General features: G+C 46.1%; 1 protein-coding gene across 1 annotated transcript in view; it reads left to right on the top strand.

Annotated features, from left to right (window-relative positions):
* chl1b (cell adhesion molecule L1-like b) overlaps nt 1-21626 on the top strand; it is a 60860-nt gene that overhangs the window by 29489 nt on the left and 9745 nt on the right. Inside the window, exons 2-23 of the mRNA XM_070841418.1 lie at nt 2079-2263; nt 4651-4759; nt 4973-5163; nt 5761-5883; nt 6386-6556; nt 6841-6867; nt 6985-7096; nt 7243-7424; nt 8119-8250; nt 9242-9382; nt 10124-10235; nt 10700-10866; nt 10947-11112; nt 11232-11356; nt 11698-11799; nt 12152-12349; nt 12547-12617; nt 13405-13627; nt 15804-15919; nt 16167-16371; nt 16504-16626; nt 21180-21359. Coding sequence (XP_070697519.1) covers nt 2170-2263; nt 4651-4759; nt 4973-5163; nt 5761-5883; nt 6386-6556; nt 6841-6867; nt 6985-7096; nt 7243-7424; nt 8119-8250; nt 9242-9382; nt 10124-10235; nt 10700-10866; nt 10947-11112; nt 11232-11356; nt 11698-11799; nt 12152-12349; nt 12547-12617; nt 13405-13627; nt 15804-15919; nt 16167-16371; nt 16504-16626; nt 21180-21359 — 3070 coding nt within the window. The 5' untranslated portion in view covers nt 2079-2169. The remainder of the gene's footprint in view (nt 1-2078; nt 2264-4650; nt 4760-4972; nt 5164-5760; nt 5884-6385; nt 6557-6840; nt 6868-6984; nt 7097-7242; nt 7425-8118; nt 8251-9241; nt 9383-10123; nt 10236-10699; nt 10867-10946; nt 11113-11231; nt 11357-11697; nt 11800-12151; nt 12350-12546; nt 12618-13404; nt 13628-15803; nt 15920-16166; nt 16372-16503; nt 16627-21179; nt 21360-21626) is intronic.

Raw genomic sequence — 21626 nt, 5'->3', positions numbered from 1 at the left:
TTCTGTCCCCTCTGAGCCTTGGCTAAGTAAGGTTAGGGTTCATATTGGCCTTCCCACAGCGAGCAGCTTTTAACCTCCTGCCAGCTTCATCAATCTCAGGCTGGTGTGATCGCTGCTCAAAGGGGCGGGGATTAAGACCAGCCTGTGCTCTGTAAATCAGGAGAGGGGCCCCCCTCCTGTGTGCGTCATATAGGTCCAACAGGCTCCATACCCTGTGACTTCAATGTAGACGTCGTCAGTCGCAGCAGTTAAGCCCTAAGAGCGGACCTCCCTCAGCCAGATGGCGGAGCTGGTTCTCAATGAATGTTTAACGAGGGGAGAACAAATTAAATCAGAAGGCAAGTGATCAAGCACAGTTGGAATGAAGTGTAATCCATCCAAGGTGCTGTTGGGTTGGTGAAGGACTTTGGCCAGCACAATAGGACAATGAGAACACATTGTCTTGTGGGGACTGTAGCCCCCCTCCCTCTCCTCTTAACCAGGCCAATTTTACCAACAAAGCACAAGCCAATTAGCACAAAGCCCTTACCTTTTGATTTTAATCTGTCTTTAGCAACATAAATCAGCATGTCTGGGAAAACACTGAGACAAAGGAAAGCCTAAGGCAATTTTCTGGATGACTTATAACTGTGAGACACCAATCTTCAGTTGGAAATAAAGTCAATAGGCCTGAATTGTGATGGAGTGGGGCTGATGTATGATATGTACGGCGCGCTGAGAGTCTCGGGCCTCGTCGGTGGTGCTGTAGGTGGGCGGGGCAGAGGTCACAAGATGGTTCAGAAAGGCCGGTATTGAGTCACAGGCAGAGTTAATACCATTAACATGAGGCATGGTGGAAAAGTTCAGAGTGCACGCTCGTCTGAAAACAGACCCGCGCCGAATGAAATCGACCCTTTTCTTCCCCGGTCAATTATTCAATTACATGTCTTGAGCAGGAGTTTGACCTCAGTGTTTCCTGTTGAATCTGTTAAGGCAGCAAGACGGTTAGAAAGGAGCCAGAAAGGAAGTGAAGCACCGTCTCACTCCGCTGGTTAAGCCTGCACCGGTTACCGTATCAGCACTGAAACCTTCATCACTTGGACTTTGTCCGTGCATGTTTAACCACTTCTGCTTTGCACAAACACCAGCAAAACCAGCCTCATGATTCCACATTCCTCTAATGTTTTGACTCCTTTTCTTTGTGTTATTCGGGTGTGTGTTTGGGGTGTGTAATTACTCCAGCATGACCTGCCGAGCTGGGTCACAGCCAACATGAGGAAGACTAATGAACTGACGCCCCAGAGGCTTTCCAGAGCACCACTACAGACACTGAGTTTCCCATCCGACGCTCCTCTGCGTCCTCCTGCTGCACTCTGGAACGATCATGTGCTCATTATGGTCCAGACTCTGGTCTGTTAGCTGGAAAATGATCCAGCGCTCTGTACTCTGCAGCACGTCAGCGTGTGAGCGCAGACAGCTCACTCTCTCTGACTGTTAACTATGTATGCTGTTTACGCCCAACAGCCCTCGGCAGCAATATTTGCTGCAATAATAGATAAACGTGTAGCTGCATTGTTAATCTCTTTTAGTCGCAGTTATCAGAAACATGCAGACACAAATCAAACCAGCGCCGTGATTAAATCGGCTGAATGGTATCTTAACTTGGACGGTAATTTTGATTCCAATCTTGGCTTGCTGTTGGAATAAATGCCTTTTCCTGCAGTAATGCTGAGCATCTGCCATGCATTAATAAACCCACAGGCTCCTTCTTTTGCTTATTTATTTATTTATTTCCATTGTGTGCATGAAAAATACACTTTCCGCTCCACACTTCCACACATCAAACTACAAAACAGTTGGAGTCCCGGGGGACGGGGTGATAGGAGGCTTTAATGTGAGTATATTTTGTCACAGTAAAATTTGAACCGGCACAGAACAGAGTCCCTGTCGACGCCAGCGCCTGGTTATGGCTGGCTGAGCAGGGAGCAGCCGGGCTCTCAGTCACGGGGGATCTGTTGTGTTTGGGGTTTGCCTTTTCTGTCTGCCGGCGCGTGGGTGGATTCATGGGGCCTTCTCCGTCGTCTGTGCTGCTCCCACAGGTACCGCATCTCCAGCGCACCAGAGAAATGAACTGAGGACGCAGGTGAGAGCACTCGTTTCTTGAGGACGTCTGAGATTTACCGTGAAACCATGAGGTTGCAGAGGAGCCCGGGATTGGTCGCCGTGCTGGTCACCTGCGTTTGTGCCTTTCGTATGACGACAGCCATCGACATCCCGCTGGAGGGTGAGTGCTGTTTGTGTCAGTGACTGCTGTATTTAAGTCAAATGACAAAAAAGGAAAAGGGAAAGTGACTGCACTGTAAATACTGTCACTGCCACAAACAAAAGAGAAAGACACCTTAAAATCTGGGGGAATAAAAGCAAAAACCATCTGGACAGATGGAGGAACATTTAGAGGTGTGTGAGGAAATCTGTTAGTGATTTAGGTGAACCAGCCCTTTAAATCATTCGTTGCTATTACCCTGTAAAACATCGAAAACCTCCAGAACAAGAGTTAACTGAGCTAAACTCGGGTCGTATGTTCACTTGGCTCACGACTCAGTAAAATGGTTTCACAATTAAATTCACTGAACCTGAGAAAAAGAAGCTCAGTTAACTTTTTAACAAGGTTCCATCACACGTGTTTCCTTTAAACTACAAGAAAATAAAAGCATGCATCAAGCAGTGCATGCTGGGAAACCTGCTGATGTGCCGTTGTGTCTGTTTTGAAACCACATTTGATGAGTATAATGAAGACTCGTTCACTCAAATCAATATTTCAAGTCCCAAAGATGGAAAGCCTGCTGGTTTTTACTGAACCGGATGAAAATGAAGGTTGAATTAACTTGTGTGTTTACATGAGGTCACTGATAAAAGAAGAACTACAGTTTAACCGTTCAGCACGATTATTATTATGATGAAACACACACACACACACACACACACACATATATATATATGTATGTATATAGGAGAAGATGGAGCAGTGGGGAGAGGTTATGTGTCCTACAACAGTTTCTGCTCGGCTACACAGAACTTGTCCTTAGTTTAACTTTGTGTTTATCAGAACAAAGCCGGATAGTTTAGAGACGAATAAATCACACCACAGAGAAGTGTAACAGTCATCAAGCGCTCTGTGAATGGAATATATTTACAGCTATTATCTTCTTTGAATCTGCTTTCTTGTTTCTTTTGTGTCGGATCAGCCTCCAGTTTCCGTGGAAACGCATATCAAACCTCTCCCTCTAAATTATTCAGAAATATCTCTTAAGGGCCTCATAAAGAACAGTTGAGGTTTTCTGAGAAGCCAAACACTCACTGACGTCAGAATATCTTTTGACTTCAGCCGTTTGTTTTGCTTTACTCATGTGTGTGTTTAAAGGGGCTTAAACAGAGGATTCTTGTGACATGAAGAGATTATTCCCAAACTGCTGACTGTTTTGTTTTGTTTATTTCCCCCTGGCTGCCGTGGATTTTGTAGTTTTAGGTCATGTAAACAGTAAGTTCCCTTTGCCATACTGTAGCTGGTATTAGTGACATCCTCGGCTCTCATCTGTTAATCTCCGTGCTCGCTGTTGAGCTCAGCAGCAGCTTTACTCACAGCCATGTGTTGGATCTGACTCTCATGTGTCATCAGTCATGACTCCATAAAACTGTTGAGGCCGGTGGGACTGACGGCATGTCCTCATTTCCCTCCTCTCTTCTGTTGGCACTCACTGTGCTGTGTCTGCTCCATGGTCATCACATGCCACAACCACGGCTGTACGTGAGAGGTGGACGTCACCACTGTGATGTCACTCGTTGATTTTTTGGAGCCAGAAGTGACGCTCAAATTGTTTTTCTCCTCACTGATTATGTGTCAGATTGGATCACCTCTGATTAGTTAGGTTTAGGCATTTTCCTCTAAATGGAGCACAAGTTACTACATGAACGTCCTGCTGTGCTGAAGAAGACTGAGACCATAAACACATCAGGAAAAGGTTCACTGAGCTGATAAATCAGGAGAGAAGTCGGCTCATTTTCTCATTGACTTCCATCCAATCAGACTGGAGCCAGTGGAGTCGCCCCCTGCTGGACACTAGAGAGGATGCAGCTCTAAGGCTTCACTGCTTTGGCCCAGAGGCTTCGTCCACCTCTTTGTACAGTCTGTGGTCACAGCTCTGCCATCACGAGAGACAGAATGAGTTTCATGCCAAAATAAAACCAATCTAACAAAATTAACTGCACAAACTCATTTTCCATGTTTCAGTCAGCATTTTATGAGCAATTGATGTTTTGGGATAGAACTCTGCATAGACATAGACACACAGTGAAAAACATGGTACTGAAGTGGCTTCCAACGTGCTGGTCACGACCCCCCAAAGGGTCCCAAGATGAATCTAAGTTAAACCTAAGTTTAAACGTTAAACTTCAGGCATCCAAAGTCTGCCTTCAAACGAATGAATGAAATGATGGAGGATCAAAGTAACTCCTCACTAAGGCTTTATAACCTGCGATGGGGCCAAACAGGTTGGGAGCCACTGCCTCTGTGTCGTGTTGAGTGTGAGATAGTTCTGAACAGAGCTCTGTTCGTAGGCCTGTGTTGTCTTTGTCACATTCTCACATTTGCTTGTTTGTTTGCTCGTTGCCCAGTTGAGCAGCTGCCCACCATCACAGCTCAGTCGCACAGCTCTCTCATCGCCTTCCCTTTCGATGAGAGCTTCCCCATGACGTGTGAAGCCAAAGGGAATCCCGAGCCAGAGTGAGTACGCAGCGTTGCATCCTTCACATGGGAGGAGAGAGCGAACGGAAGCTTGTTAGTAGCCAGACAGACATCAGTAACAAAGGGCAACAACAACATTTTGCCATCAACACGTTGGGTTTGGGCGCTTTGGTTTAGAAACTTGAAAAATGAGCATGCTTCAGTTTGAGCTGAAGGACCTGACTGATTTCACTACTGGCTTTCTTTATGTAGATTCAGATGGACAAAGAATGGCCAGGAATTCGACCCCTTTCTAGACCCCCGGCTGATGAAAGAGGAGAATTCTGGGACCTTTGTAATACCCAATAATGGGAACCTTACAGAGTACCAGGGAACCTATCGCTGTTACGCCTCAAACAAACTGGGGACCGCCATATCGAAGGAGATTGAGTTCATTGTGCCCCGTGAGTAACATACATCTGTGAGTGTGTGTGTGTGTGTGTGTGTGTGTGTGTGTGTGTGTGGGGTGCACTGTTACAGCGCTCTCAGAGTGATTCAGGGCCAGCAGTCCTGTGTAATGACTGCACCTCTCCATTGTGAGCTTGTCATTGTATTGGACGTGGCAGAAAGTCATTGAGGCTCCTGAGCGCCCCGCCCCTCGCAGCATCTCATCTACAGCTCCGTATTGGAGAAAGCATCGAATGTGATCTTACCTCTTCATCATTTCCTTTGCTACATTTTTCACTTTGTTCCCAAGCACAGTAAATAAATTCTCAAAGAAAATCCACTCCAAATGGGACTTTGACTGAATTTGGCCGGCCTTCAAGCACTCAGCAGTGGTGACAAGTGGCGCACAATAGTGGGAGTGATGTCTGTTTTCTTTCTGCAGGCCAAGGACTGAAAAAAAAAATCCTACACAATTCAATCTGCTGAGTGATGCAGAGCTGAGAGAACAGTCATGAATGATGTTACTGCCACCTGCTGGACAGAAGGAGCGCTGCATCCTGCATGTGCTTCATTCATGTCTAACTTCACTCACTGTAGCCTCTGACTCTTTATAGACGTTCCAAAGTTTCCTAAAGAGACTCTTGATCCTGTCATGGTGGAGGAAGGCCAGCCTTTTACTTTGAAATGCAACCCCCCGAAAGGAATACCGCCCCTGCAGATCTACTGGATGACCATTAGTAAGTGCTGCCTCATATTTATAGAGATGCATTTTGTCATATTTTGTATGTATTGTTAATTACCAGAGTACAAGTATAGACCTTCTTAATGGTACAGCTTTTATTCTCACTCAAGATAAGCTGTATCGAGATATTTTGTCAGAGCTCACTCATGTAAAGGTGGATCAGTCGTCACACACTCGTGCTGTACAGACAAATGTTGTTCAGTCCCACAGAACTGTGTTTTGACTTCAGTTGGAGATCCCAGTGTTCCCACTGGTACTAAATATGCTGGCTGCTAAATAGGCTGAAATCTGTCAAAACAGACCATTAGTGATATTATTATCAGAACAATTACACACCCCAGGAGCCGCTGGCTTAATGTAGGAAAATGCCTTTCATTCACATCAAACTATTTTGATGTGAAATCTTAATGTGAACAGAGCCGTCAGTTCTAGCGGTTGAGAACTGAGCAGAAACACCGAATGAGACGTACATGAGCTCGTCCTCTGTCTGTGCTCAGGTCTGCAGCACATAGAGCAGGATGAGAGGGTGTCCATGGGCCTGAACGGAGACCTTTACTTCTCTCACGCGGTGGAGAAGGACAGCAGGAGAGACTACTGCTGCTTCGCCGCCTTCCCCAGAATACGAACCATCGTTCAGAAGACCGCCATGTCTGTCGTCGTCAAGACAAGTAGGTGTCGCTGCAGCTTCTGTCTCTTCACTCCAGAGCCGGTTCCCCCCAAACCAACAAGATGCAAACCGTGATTTGATTTGATTTCAGAGCACTTTATCATCCCCTGATATCCATCTTCATAGCTGCACTTCAGAAGCCATCCGAGTGTCACGCTGTCTTGTTTCTGTGCACCTTCTCGATCTTATGTTGTGATTTTAATCTTGGTGATGTTTGTCATGATGTTTCCATGATCTCATCGTGTTCATTGTTTTTTTTTGATTTGTCATCCACCTCCATCTCAGACAAAAGTGGCACGAATCCTGACACGGGTAAGTTTGAAGCTTGCAGAGTCACACACCCTGGTGCTGTGCTCCATGGCAGGGCTGTGAACATAGATATGTGAAGTGTGTACGTGGAGCCTCTAGTCCTCTGCTGTTTTTCCTCAGCCAATGCAATCCTGGACAGAAGACCGTCTCTTCTGACGCCCCCTGGTGACCGATCAGAGAAGCAGCTGGTCAAAGGAGAGGACATGAAGCTGGAGTGTATTGCTGAGGGATTGTAAGTGATACGGCCGTTCTGACACATTTGTTTTATCCAAAAACAGACCACACAGTTTTTAAAGCTGATGTTTTAGACCTGTCTCATGTGAAAAAGCACATATTTCTATGTAGATAGCGTCAGACTCTTTGTCCCCTTTCTGTTAGTCCCACCCCGCAGGTTGAGTGGGTGAAGATGGCTCATCAACTTCCCATTAAAGCCAAACTGGAGAATCATGGGAAACTGCTGATTGTGCCAAGAGTTGAACAGGAAGATGGTGGGAAGTACATGTGCAAGGCCAAGAATGCACTTGGAGAAGCTGTCCACTACTTCAGCGTGACAGTGGAAGGTAACAGTCCCAGTGGTGTCATCACGTCGAACAGGCTGATCCTGAAGCTCCAATAAAACATTAACATCATTAAGCTCAGCAGCGACAGAAGCGCTGAGATATGAAGCTGTCACGGTAAAAGACATCGAAGACGTTAGAGAGAGCACAGAGGGGTTATCAGTTAATGTGGATGTTGTGTGTGGTAGTGGAGGTGCAGCTGATCTGAAGTCTGTTAGTATTATCTGTTATCTGAGGCTCTGACCCACAAGGTAAATCTGAGGGGCAGGAAAGAAGAAAAAACATTTATATTTTTACACTCTCCTCTCATCTTTATTACTATCTTTGTTTTTCACTTTCATGTAATTAATGTAACTACTGATTTAACCTTTTCAGGACTCAAACTGTTGTTTAAATGAAAGTGTCTGAGAGGCAAAGAGTCTCTAACAGCTCATAGACATCTGAAAATAGTGTTTATAACTGTTGAATTTGAAGAAGATTTCATTTGAAGAGAATCACACACCTACTGATGATGATGATGATGATGATGATGATGATGCTGTGAAGGTGTTACTCTTCTGACATGATAGACAGCTGAAGCTCCTCCTCTTCCTCACTGTCATGATCAGACCAGTAAATGCACATGAAACAAAGCTGCTCCTGTGATGCTGTCTCACTGTCTCTCTTATGATGGTAATAACCCCCCCACCCCCCCCAGAGCCTCCAGAGTGGCTGTCTCACCCTGAGAGTCAGCTCAGCATGATCGGCTCAGACGTGCACATCATGTGTTCTGCCAGCGGGACCCCCCAGCCGACCATAACATGGAGGGTGAATGGAATGCCTCTGCAGGGTCAGTCCCAGCACACACACACACACACACACACACACACACACACACACTCTACGCCAAATGTCTAAAGAGACTTAATGTGGGCGATGCTGCCTCACTTTCCCTTCTTGATACAGCATATAACCGTGGATTCTATAAGTCGGTGGATTCTATAAGTCCCCCCAGTGGGACACTGAGGGGGCGTAGACAGAAGTGAGTGACCGGAGCGAGCTGTCTGCGCTCCAGTAGCTCTGTGGGTAACTCAGGCGTTGGGAAGGAGGAAGCACGGAGCATCTCTTTGACTCAGTTTGATCTTTCTTTAAATGTTCATCGTGAGTCTGTGACAGTGAGGCAGAGCAGAGCTAACGTTTAAACATTTGATATGGACTATCGAACTCAGCAGCAAGGTTAAAGAGTTTCACTTCTCTGTGCTCAGACTGTGGGGGGGGGGGGATAGATAATCAGACTCCCTCCTGAATGAACTGTAATGTAGTAACAGGCCGGCAGCTGTCTGTGTCCTGAGGTCACAGGGGGCCCACAGGGGCCCCACGGGGGTCCACTAGGCCAGTAGGTTAGAGTTTTACTGGTCCCTTGTATATTTTCACCGGCCCGGCAGCCTGACAGTGTTGCACAGTGAAGTTTCCTTCAGACTTGTAGTTGCTTTCCTTCAGTTGCTGATATTTAATGTTAATATATTACACAAATATGCGACATATACAATTATTCAGGTGTTGGATGAATATAAAAATGTTTGGTATGAATGCAGCTGTCTGAATGTTCTGTGGAAGCTGTCTGGAGCACTGCTGGGAGGCTGAAGTGGGCAGCAGTGAATCCTAGAATGCATTCAGATACATTTCATAAGTGACCTAAAATGTGGCCAGCAAAGTAAAGACAAGACGGGGTCACAGTTTAGTCTCTACCTGTAGTCTGTAGTGGGCATGCAGCGTGGGGCCATGAATGCTGATGATCTGAGATGTTTGTGGTCACTTCATGTGTCTTTGGTCTATTCTAGCGGTGCCTGCAGCCAACAGGAAGCTGTTTTCTAATACCATAGTGCTCCACAACGCCAAAGCGTCTGACAGTGCCGTCTATCAGTGCGAGGCCTCCAACAGACATGGAACCCTTCTGTCCAACGCAAACATCATGATTATGAGTAAGTATGATCATGAGCAGTTCACAGCTTTCATCAGTTCAGTGTCACCGTTTGTCGGAAGCAGGATCTGTCAGAGTTCCTCAGTGTGACGGGGGCTGATGTTGGCCTGGGGAAGGAGGGCTGTGTGCAAGCGCTATTCCTTCATTCAGGCTAGCGGTTCTCCCTGTGGAGCAACAGGCCCAGTTCCCTGCCATTTATATGCTAACAAGTTCCCCCTCAATTCCATACTGATATCGGGGCCATAAAGACAAACATGTGCTGCTTTACAAGTGCAGATAAAAAAGCCAAGAGCCAGAATGTTGCTTTCCGACGCCGTGTGCAAATCTGGGAGTTTGTTCTCGGTGACACAGGAGTTAATAAAGCTGGACAGTCTCTGAATGCCGAGTCCCAGCTGCTGCCTTTGTAAACAATTAGGAGAGACAGACCATTTTAACGGGAGGCTTTGGCTACAACTGATAAGGTGCACACGCTCGACTAACTCATTATTCCATTGTTTTCTTCTTTGATTTCATTTTCACATTGACACATTTCTGACAACCTGACAGCTGACTCAATTTTTGACACAAAGGAGCCTACAATTTATGCACAGGGAAGGATACAGTGCTGCCGTAGTGCTGCTAGTATTTCCTAAAAGTCCTGAAAATACAGCCACACTCAGGTCCCTGCTATACACACAACGTCTGCATCACAGCACCCTCTGCTTTGGAAGCATGTTGAGATTCTGCTGCATGGTTGTTACAGATGTGCCCCCCATGATTTTGACCAAGGAGGGGGAGGAGTACTCTGCTGTGGAGAGGAAGGGTGTGATGATGCACTGCAAGGTCTTCAGCTCTCCTCCTTCTACCATCAGCTGGTAAGTGTGCAGTCTGTTCCTGCTCCCGTACGCCAGTAGAGAGCAGCAGACCTCAACTGCTCGGTGTGCAGAGTCCCTCTGGACACACTGGCTTTCTTCACCGGTGACCCGCTGTGTCTTTAAAACCACAGTGACCTTGTCACTCATGTTCTATTCAGCAACTTTTATTTCCTCTTTGCTGCCACAGTCCATTTAAACTGCTGCTGCTTTGTTCACATCTATAATTTGACTGGAAAGAACTTCCAGGTCCGACACGATATTTGCGTAACACAAACAAACTGTCTGTCTGAGAAGACGAGCAGTAGACCAGCAGGTTAAATGACTGTTTTTGTCAATGGAGTCTGGTGGCTTTGAAGAGAGCGGTGGAATGACTGTTTGTGGTTAAACAGAGAGGATCTTACAGGTAGATCTCAACAGGCCCAGGTTTAAATTAACGGAGCGGTCCTTTAATGGGTGTTTTCCAGGAGCAGAGATGACTCCTCTGAATCCGTGGCAGGGCCGAGGTTTACCGTTCACGACGATGGGTCACTGGAGATCTACAGCGTAGAGAAGGAAGACTCGGGCCAGTACACATGTTTAGCTAAGAACACAGAGGGAACTTCTGCCGTCGACGCCGTGCTCAATGTGAAAGGTACACAGTTTTAGCAGGAGAACAGTTTGCAGGGGCTTCCAGTCCTTGAAATGTAACTAATACAGTTATGTCCACGGAAGATCCCACCAGAATAGTGGTGCCCCCGGAGGAGCTGCAGATCTTAATAGGTACCACGGCCCAGCTCTCATGCCTGGCAGCGTACGACAAGTCCTTCAGCAACGACTTTGAGGTCCTGTGGGAAAAAGATGATGTGGAGATAGCCCTCAACGACACTGAGAACTCAAGGTAGGGGACCGAACTTTTGATTGTATTTCTACTGCATTGCAGACTGAATCCCAGCTGGACAATCATTTTACTTTTCAGTTCTGTCAATCAAGGCCGTGTGTCCGTGCGTCTGTCCACAGGTACTTTGTTGAGGACGGCATTCTGCAGATTGTCAATGTGAGCCACAGGGACCAGGGCGTGTACACCTGCGTGGCCAGAACTCCAGTTGACCAAGACGCAGCCTCGGCACTGCTCATGGTGTTAGGTGAGTTAACATGCGGACGGTGTTCCTGCTCGGGGGGCCAGAGGATCAGAGACCCACATTCATACACACATTCATAAACTGATCAATGGTCGGAGCAGAGCATGAACATGCAGGTCATGGCTTTATTAGTGCGGAGCTGTGTCTGACACTCGCCCTTTTGAGATATTTTTTGACACACAAGTCTGAGAGAAACTGTGGCAGCCTATGCAGCGATGCAGCTCGTTCCACATCCTCTGGCACTCGGGATGATTTGATTGAACATTTGTTCCCTTGGCCTTTTTTGCTGCAGAGATTGATGTGTCTGTGACTTTCCAAAGCCATGTTGTTGTGCTGGTTTTCAGACGTCCCTGATGCTCCTGAGCACTTGGTGCTGTATGAACACAAGAGCAAAAGTGTGAAACTGAAATGGATCCCTGGGGACGATCACAACAGCTCCACCACAGGTAAAAGGAGCATCTGTGTGTGCAGGTGGCAGCACATACACTACAGTACATACTGAATCAGGGCTGCTAGCAGTGAGCGCTGTTAATATGGCACACACACACACACACACACACACACACATTTTTGGGCATCGCTCTGCACGTAAATAGATGTGTTTGATACCATCTTGTACAATGTGAATCTATTATTGATTCATCCAAGCATGAATTATGATTAGTCTCCCTGAGGAATATACAAGCCCAGAGCAGAGTTTGAGGAGTTTTCCGCACAGCTGGTGGTTAGATAAGCAATCCTTTGGCGAGAGGCAGAGCAGTGAGGGATCGCTCTGATTGTCTTTCTGCCTGTCAACAGAGTTTATTATTGAGTACGAGGAGAGCCAGTGGGAGCCAGGGAACTGGAAGGAGCTGCTCCGAGTACCTGGGAACCACAACTCGGCCGTCCTCAAACTCCACGGCCACATTGACTATCGCTTCCGCGTGTCTGGAGTGAACACCATAGGGCTGGGTCCTCCCAGCAGGCCCACAGAGAGATACAAAACCCCCGCGGCAGGTCCGAGGCGTCCACCTTCCATTGTTTATTGTACCTTTTGATCAAGTCCTCCAGGCCAACGCTGCTGCTCTGTGAACTATAAAACACTCAGACCTGCTACATAATTGATTCAGCTCTTGTTGAAAATCTGCTCCATTTCACTGGAGATTTCTTCCACTAACAATGCCGACAAAATCTATATCCCCTCTTTTCTGCAGCTCCTGACAAGAACCCTGAAAATATCAAAATCGAAGGTCATTTGCCACATGAAATGGATATCAACTGGGAGGTAAGACATAGTTTGGTCTTTTATTATCCTTTTAACTGCAAGCTCTGTAACGTCGACTACCTTTGCATAGGGACTTTTTCACATCTGCTACAGTCAAACAAATTCTCTCTCTACGAGAACGGAGATGAAGTTTTAGCCGTCTTTCACAGGCCCTTATCAGCAGGAATTTAAGGAGTAGAAACGGTCCACTTTTGATTATTTCACTCCGTGGTTCAGGTCTTTAGAAAAGCCATTTTCTGGGATCATTCTGAATGAGTTTCCATTGAAAGCCGCCCCTTTCTTTTATTAGAAAGAGAAAGGAGAGCTATGAAAAGGAAATTTTTCTTTTAACGTGTACAGGTATATATTCAGCTTCACTGTAGAAAGATAAATCTCTCCTTCACTTATCTGCTTGCCCTGTCACGCTAACACAGGCACCTGAATCCTGGATTCATGAGCTTTCCCTCTGTTAATGATTTGCTTTTGTGGATAATGGTATCTCATTCTATTTCTCACGGTCTGACTTCTGTGAGGAGATAAATCTTTTCATCTATGATGTCTTAGCAAGCGCTGTATCAAAGAACAGCCACAGTGCTAGACCAGGTCAATTGTTCCATTGTCTTATTAGATAGCGGGATAAAACCCTGCACAGTTCGCTGGGCCAGCTCGTCATTTTAATCCCACAGAGGCAGTGACATCGAGTGCTGAAATAGAAGAAGCGTCTTACGCAACTGTGAACGTCTCTATGAAACTATTTGCACTGTTGTTCCCTCTTTTTATTCTTGCTTTCTCCTCCTTCCACATTCAGCCCTTGTTACCAGTCGAGCACAATGGTCCCGGCCTGGAGTATAAGGTGAGTTACAGGAGACAGGACGTGGAGGAGGACTGGAAGGAGCACACAGTGAAGAGACACTCGTTCGTGGTGAAGAACACTCCCACCTTTGTGCCCTATGAGATCAAGATCCAAGCCAGGAACCACCAGGGCTGGGGCCCCGAGCCCGGGATAGTGACGGGCTACTCAGGAGAGGACTGTGAGTGGAGATCTTTGCTGCTAATATTTTGACACGAGCAGTATGACTACACAGAGAGTGATGGGATAGGGGGTGTCCAAGTGACGACCCGCAAAGAAATGTCATCCAACGTTTCCTGTGGCTCTGGGGAGCAATAACTCATTTGCCACCTTTATTATCTTTAGTATTATTAAAGACCTGGTTTCTTTTCTTTTTCCCACCTGTGAGCAGTCACAGCAGGCAGCAGAGCGCTCTGATAAACCCCATAGTGGCTGGTCAGGGAGCACAGTGGAGCATTAAGTGGCCAAGCAGCCACACATGTCCAGAAAACATGAACTAAAGTCACGTTCTGCTCAATCAGCATCACCAACTCTCCTCAATGGAAAGTAGCCAAAGTCTGCGTGAGAAGTAGCTCGGCGTCGATGTCATGCAGTAATTCACATCATGGAGCTGTTTAGATATGTACAAGATTTACAAGAACAATAAGTCAGTCTCAACCTACTCTGAAGGACTCTAACTAGCTGTAGCACTAGCTGCTGCTATCATCCATCTACCTTTTCTTCTTATCCTCTTCTTCCTCTTGTTATTATTTTGATTTTTATCATTATTAAAGATGTGGTTTCATCAACATCTTTTATCCCCCTCTGCGTCAGTCTGATATTTTCGGCTGCAGTATTCATGTGGACTTGGTGAAATGATTAATTAAGAAGTTCTGTAATTTTGTTGAAATAGACTTTAGACTCTCAGCTTCAAGGTTGTCTGCTGTAGCTCTCACAGCTTCTCAAGAGAGCAGCCGTTCACTGTGTTTCTTGTGTTTAGCTTCCTTCTGGACTTGCCCTCAGGAAGTCACCTCAGGTCACGACTCTTCTCTCTTGTTGTGTCCTCGCTCAGATGTGGTGTGACTACAGCAGTGTTTATTCCCTTCAGCTCACTGAGTTTCTCATTTATGTTGCTTCTGTGACTGTAGGTAGAGTCCTGTGATGTCAGCCCCTGATAGGTGTGCCTGTGAATAGGTGATAACTACAAGTAGCTAGTTGTGATATTTCTGCTATTTTTTGTCATTTCTTTATTCCTGATGTATCTTGAAAGGATAACTGCTGTGTTTTTAAATCTGGGTCCTCTCTGTCCACATCCTGGTGTCTGAGTGACTGGTAGGTAGTAAAAGTGTTGGAACTGGTCCAGTAGATCACCTCAGCCAGCAGCCACCAAACGGGCTGCAATGGGTGCAACGTGATCCTTTGGGCCAACTGCAGCCAGGGTTCAAGTTATAATCTGAGCTTTGTGGGCGTCTCTGAAATAACTAATGTTAGGAGGGGAGATGATGTTTTCCACGAGTGAGAGAGAGACTTCACCAGTGTGTTCCAACACTTTCACACACACACACACACACACACACCCAGCTGCACACTACACCTAACGAAAGGTGTGTGAAGTGCTTCAATATGGCCTTCTTAGATCTTCTGGAAGTTTCTTTAAGCCTCTTTATCTCTAGCGTAAGCAATACTTGTAGCATTGAGAGAATAATGCATTAGTCACAAATAATGCAAACATGCATTCTATGTGATTAAATTAGTTGTTGTCAGTATTGTATTAATGACCACCACTGATGCATGATTTTATTGATTTCCTGGGAGCTCAGATGCCTCCTTGTGGGAGCTCAGTCCAAACCCTGATCACAGTAGGTCCACTAAAAGAGCTTGTTTGATCCACTGACAGGCTCAGAGTGTTATTCTAAGTGTGTGACAGCATCATGGAAAGGATCCCTACAGAGAGAGACCTGGAAGATCCTTTTGGTTTAACCACAAACAGCACACACACCAGACTACATTCACTAAAACAGGGATTTTAGAGAACAGGACACAGGAGCTGCTGCTGTTGGTGCTGCCTCCATCAGTCAGTGTGTTGGTGCTACTGTGTGACTTTGGTGTTTTAAAGGGTCGGTTTGGATCCAATGTAATGTGATATTTATGTAACACACAATGAGACGATCTACTGGACCAACTCCAAAATGTTTTTTGTCATTTCAAACCCAAAAAATGTAAAAGCAGGGCCCAGGTTTAAAAAATACCAGAGTACAGAGTATACTCCTTTAATTTGAGTTGTTTCCAAACTTGTTGCAAGTCGCCCCTCGCCCCTCTGTTCTGGCTGGGCTTACTTTGAGTTCACTGTAGATTCTAATGTATGTTTGCCTTTGCAGTTCCCTCTGCTGCGCCCGATGATGTAGCTGTGGAGGTGATGAACAGCTCAGTGGTCAAGGTTAGCTGGACGCGTGTACACAAGGACAAGCTACATGGACATCTGGGAGGCTACAGGGTAATACTTCAAAAGCAGACCTTTGCTTTTAGACACAGCTTAAAAGGAATGGCCCTGACCTTGCTCTGAACGTTTGCCTCCCTCACCCCTCTGTCTCCTTTACTGTGCCGGCTCAATATTTTTCTGCACAGACCACGAGAAGAAAAGCACTGGAACTAGTTGAGCTTTCTCTCACACGTATGCATATGTATGATGTCCAAGGTCCGATGCTAGCTGTGGCTCTGTGTGTGTCGCTCTCCCGGTGTAGATAAGCTGGTGGCGTCTGCGCAGTCTGGTGGACTCAAAGAAAAGCCACGGAGACAAGCACACGCTGATGCTCCCCGGGGACCGGAACCACGCCACGGTACCGGGACTAACGCCCTTCTCTGAGTACAGCCTCATCGTCATGACCTTCAACGGGCGGGGCAACGGCCCGGGCAGCCATGCCGTCAACTTCAAAACCCCAGAGGGAGGTAGGATTGTGGAAAAACAGCATGGAGTGTATTGATTCACAACTACTGGAGGGAAAATCTAATAATAGCCGAGGAAACTGGGTTGTAGAATTCCACTGCTTACTGTGTGTATTGCCTTCTTTGCCCCCACAGTTCCTGAGAAAAATCCTGTTTTCAGGGTCACAGATGTACAGAGGCACACTGCCTCTCTGGTCTGGGCCCCACCGCTGGAGCCTAATGGGATTCTCACCGGGTACCTCCTCAAGTATCAGCTCAGTACGTATCCCTCCGCCTCATGCTTATACTTCTCTAACTCACATGCAATGGTGATGCTAGGACATATTGTTGATCCCTTGTGTTTAATAATGTTTACAACCCCCCCGTGTCCTTTCCGCTTGTACGCTATTAAGAAAAAAAGGAACTGAGTATATACAAAAAGACCAATGGAGACAGTGAGAGACCTTTTTACATTCATACTCATATATATATTTAGATATTTACGTCGTACAAACACCTTCAGTGTCCAATTTATTCTGCTTAAGTTAAATGTGTGTTTGTTCAGCTTCGTTGTTCTTGTCTGTTTGTGTGTCAGTACACGAGAGCAGTGGAAAAACAGTCACACTCGTTGCACGTGTCGGCCAATAAAAGCTGATTGTGATCTCTCTGATTCTGAATAGGCTCTCTGTTGAATGCACAGCCTGTGTATGACCCCATGTTGTATGGTACCGCAGTGTGTTGGAGGAAGAAAGGAGGAGGATCTTTGGCTTGCTGCTGATTGTCTGACCCGTGATCCTCAGTGAGGGAGGGAAAATCATTGTGCTGCTCTAATAGGGCCGGGGTCACGGCGGATCAGTGTGTGTGTGTTTAGGAAGCATGTCAAGGTGATGTCTGCTGGCCTGTGTGTCATGATGGTGGCTCAGCCAGTGCTGACCAAGGCCCCTGCGTCACAGCGTGTTAGGGTACAGCTTGACTGACCCCATCCCGCCTGCAGGGGACGTCCTCACCAGGGGATACCGTCACTGAACACTTGGACACGCTTTGCAGTCTTTAAGCAAAAGTCCCAACGAAGCTAATGACTAACTTCCAACAACGTCTTAGTGCCGCATTTCCCGGCTAATTGAGTTTGATTTGGCGGCTGCACAAGAGGGCCGAGTGTCATACAGTATTTCAGGAGAGGACGTTTTCATTGTGCCACAGCAATAAAGCTGATGGACTCTTTGAAGTGTGGCTTTTCCCCTTGAAGGTAGTCAAGTGCGAAATGTTGAGGATAATGCAGCAGCTATCAGTGTATCATCGGTGACACTGTGAGAACTCAAGCTGTTTGAGGGCTCCGCCCCCCCTACAGCAGCCTTTAACAGCTTCACATCTCACAGGTTTCACAGGATGGACTGTTGGAGCATCAGCTAACACACTGAGTGTGCGGGGACACCAGGGGGGTCAAACTAGCATGCTTTCAAATGTGTAAAACGTATTGATCATTGTGTCTAGGTGTCAGCAACGACAATGGGTGAGCGCATCAGTCTGCTGCACTGGCCCCCCCCGGACGGATATGGAGGAACACATCCAGTACATGTGGACATGATAGATAGGTTTACACTGTGTGAACAGCTCAGGCCTGCAGACGTGTCACCTTTCGGCCAAAAACACCATTTGGAATCCAGAATGGATCACATTTGTGTGATTCGTGTGGATCTGATGAAATTTGGAAAGTGGGGTAGGGTGGGGGGCAGGACAGGCGTATGGGGAATGAAATGAGAACTACGCCCCCTGAGTTGTCAGATGGAAGTCAACAGGGAGAAACAGCAGCAGCTGACAGTGGGAAAAGTGGGAAATAGAGACCCTCCCCTAAATGGTTTCCTCTAGCGTTTGAGCAAGAGGTCTTCAGTTCAGTTCAGTGGGGTTTACTTACAGGAACATGTCTAAAAGAATGTTGTCAAAGCTTAGAAAATATAGATAAAAAGCAAAATACAATTTATCCAATAGTATACAACATTATAGAATATTATGAACATCAATACCACGTTAGAATTTAGACTCTATACAGCATGTCTCTATTGGCCTAACCTTACACAAGTAAACACTAATATGTAGTGGAATGTGTACTATAACACACACACATAAATATATATGTATATGTATATATGTATCTTCAGGCAGGGTGGTGTGTGGGGACATTCACATCTTTATGACCTTTTTCACCCCTGATGACTTTGTCTCCCTGACAGCTGTTCACTCAACGTTTTTTCCCAGTATTTTTGTCTAAATCATATAAAACAGTCCTGAACGTTAAGGCAGAATGAATCCTCAAGTTGCGTGCACCGCTGAGTGGGTGGCACGGTCTCAGTGCCTTAAAGAGCTGCTAACGCACTCTGAAGCCGGGGGCGCAGTAGGCCAGCTCGGACTAAACAACTATTAGCCTGCCTGTCAGGAAGCTGGTCGCACTACTTGACAAGGCAAAGATAAATCATATGTCACAGAGGTCAAGATGACAGTTCAGCTCACAGTCGATCCAGTCTGTCATTTCAGAGCAGATTTTCCTGTTTGCTCAGAGCAGTTCACTGGTACACGCTTGAAATAGATGTTGCATTAGGTTTAGGAGCAGCAGGAGTAGCTGCACTTTACATTTACACGGCAAATGTATTTTAAAAATGAAATACCAAAGAACTCACGGGAGGATTGCTTCACTTTATTTGCAATAACATGTTTGTGCAGATTGATCTTGACCCATAATTGGACACGTAAGACCGATCTGTGTTTGACTTACTGTATAGAGTGACCATGTAAAGTTTGCACCGCATTGATCTGAAGTATCTAAGTGAGTGGGAGTCAGAATAGACCTTGCCTTCAATTCATTCTGTTTTTCTTCCCAATTTGAGCTGAACTCGTACCAGCTATCGGGTCATTCTCAGATTTCAGTGTTTGTGAGTCTCCCCCTGCTTCACTCTACACAAGGCCAACCATATTTGACCCAGTAGGGCTGCGAAATATTTGGAAAGATTGTTTTCTGAATTCAGCGGAGGAGCCAAAGCCTGCAGCCTTTAACTAATTCACTCTATAAGATCCTGTGCGGTTGCTGCCAGGCCTGAGTGTTTCCAGATAAGTGAGAACGTATCCATCCACAGAGTGGAAGCATGATGCTGATGGCCTCTTCTCTGTAGCTGCCTGGATTGCATAATTTATCATTTCCGTCCCTTGGAGACACAACAAAACTAGACAAAAAAGTTGTGCTGTGTGATAACAGTGGGCGGCGTCCATGCAGAAAGAGAAGCAGACCAATACATTGTCAGTCATTGTTTGTGGCGCCTCCTACCAGAGAGACGTAGCACCTCTTTCACACCAAAGGTCACCTCCACACCTGCTGGGTTTGTTTTTGTTACAGGGAACATAAATGCGAGCCCCCCCCCCACCTACTGGGTGGTTTTACCTAGTGAAAAATGAGATGCCTCCACAATGCAGACTACAGGAATAAAGTCAAGTTGTGAATATGCAGGACACATCTGTCTGTTAGTTAAACACAAATAACATGTTATAGGGGTATCAGGCCAAATCAGCAAATGACCAGTTGTCATTTGTTAAAGCCAAAAAAAGCAAAAGCACAAGCCAAAGTGACAAGTGACATTTGCTTTGTTTGGCATCGCTGAAATGCCTCATGATTGTCAGCTGGGTGTATTTGGAAATGCCAGGGGTTGGTGAGCTTTTGGGCTCCAAAGCAGAGCGCACACAGAAAGTCAACCATCTCAGTCTCTCAGTCACTAGAAAGAAGTTTATCAGTGAGTGAAGCCGGTGACGGAGTTTGAAAAGAGCATTAAACTTATGGAATGTGATAAATGCCTGGTCAGCCGAGCTTCTCGTGTCTCTGTGTCAAGTCATTTGTAGGTTAGATTAGCGTATAAGTTTAGGGTACGAGGGGGAAGCAACACAGTGGCAGTGTTGGCCAGTGTCAAACTACTCACTGATGAAGCAACGTTACCGTCAAATATATAGATATGTGGATGAAACAGGAAGAAGGGTGTTCCTTGATAGCTGTCTCCAGCGTGGAGCTGAGCAGCTTTTATGTCCTGTCATATCATCATACCATAAACAATAAAGTAGCTGAATACCCTCTTACTGTCAGTCAGACAAACACTGTAATGAAATTTATTGTATAAGGTGCACCATAAAGGATGGTGAGGCGAGCTATTCGTCACCCACAAATCACATGACAAGTGCTCCTCTGTTTTATCTATTTTTCTGATAAAATAACATGCATGAGTAATTCCAGCTGAGCTAACAGCTGTTACCGCTGTGACTGCAGACCACTACACCGTACTTGAAACACATATTTGAAAATGTGCAGAAAAGCCCCTTTGTTATTGTGGTGTAGCTCCAGGGGTGTGTGCACTGGAAAACAGAGCAGGCCCTGTAAGTACAGTCTAGGCCCGACCCGGATCTCTCTCTCTCTCTAGGCCCGAACGGGGAAAAAGTCTTCTGTCGTAATAAACACAATAAAATGGGACCAACGGGATCAAACCACAGTGAAATAAAGTGACTGTACGTGTAATTTATCAACTCAGAAAAGTGAATTTAGTGTCATGCCCGTGCTACTTTATTGATATGATGCAGCTGTCAGTTAGGAATACAGCTGCTCCACTTCAGACCCCCCCCCTCACACCACACAGATGTACTCAGTGTGGCAGCTGGCAGGCGGTCAGTAGACTCTATTCTAAACGTTTCAACTTTATTCTCCAAATGGTGTTTCAACTTCATTCCCAGCTTTTCCCCTAATGCTCCTCCACAAAAGTCCAAACTGTGAATGTGACCATTTGTTTTTTTTCTATTTCTACATCTAGTCAATGACACAGAGGACGTGGGGCCACTGCAGACCGTAGACATCAGCAACCCCGACACCACCAAGTGGATCCTGCGTGACTTGGAGCCTGTCAGCAGATACAAGTTGTACCTGCGGTCCTGCACCACGGTGGGCTGTGGGCCCGACGTCAGCGAGGAGTGCACCACTACCCTGGAAACAAGTGAGTGAAGGCTGAGGACGTGGTGTATGTGTGGATGATATTGTGGGCGTCATGAGTGCGTTGCTTCCTGGTGGAGACGAGCAGAGTTTAAGCCGAGTGAAACAGGTGACAAAGCCATTTCTGTGTTTGAAAACGGCATTGAACTAGCAGAATATGATATATGCCTGGGCAGCCGAGCTTTTCATATCTCCTTGTAAGTAATTTTTGTGGATAAACAATTTCATATGGGTGTAGTGGAGGTTTTCATTTGTCACTGTCATGAGAGAG

The sequence above is a fragment of the Pempheris klunzingeri genome, chromosome 2 (assembly GCF_042242105.1).
Source record: "Pempheris klunzingeri isolate RE-2024b chromosome 2, fPemKlu1.hap1, whole genome shotgun sequence".
In the NCBI taxonomy this organism is placed as follows: Eukaryota; Metazoa; Chordata; class Actinopteri; order Acropomatiformes; family Pempheridae; genus Pempheris; species Pempheris klunzingeri.
The sequence above is the reverse complement of the archived record's forward strand: the minus strand, read 5'-3'. Positions and strand labels throughout refer to the sequence as shown.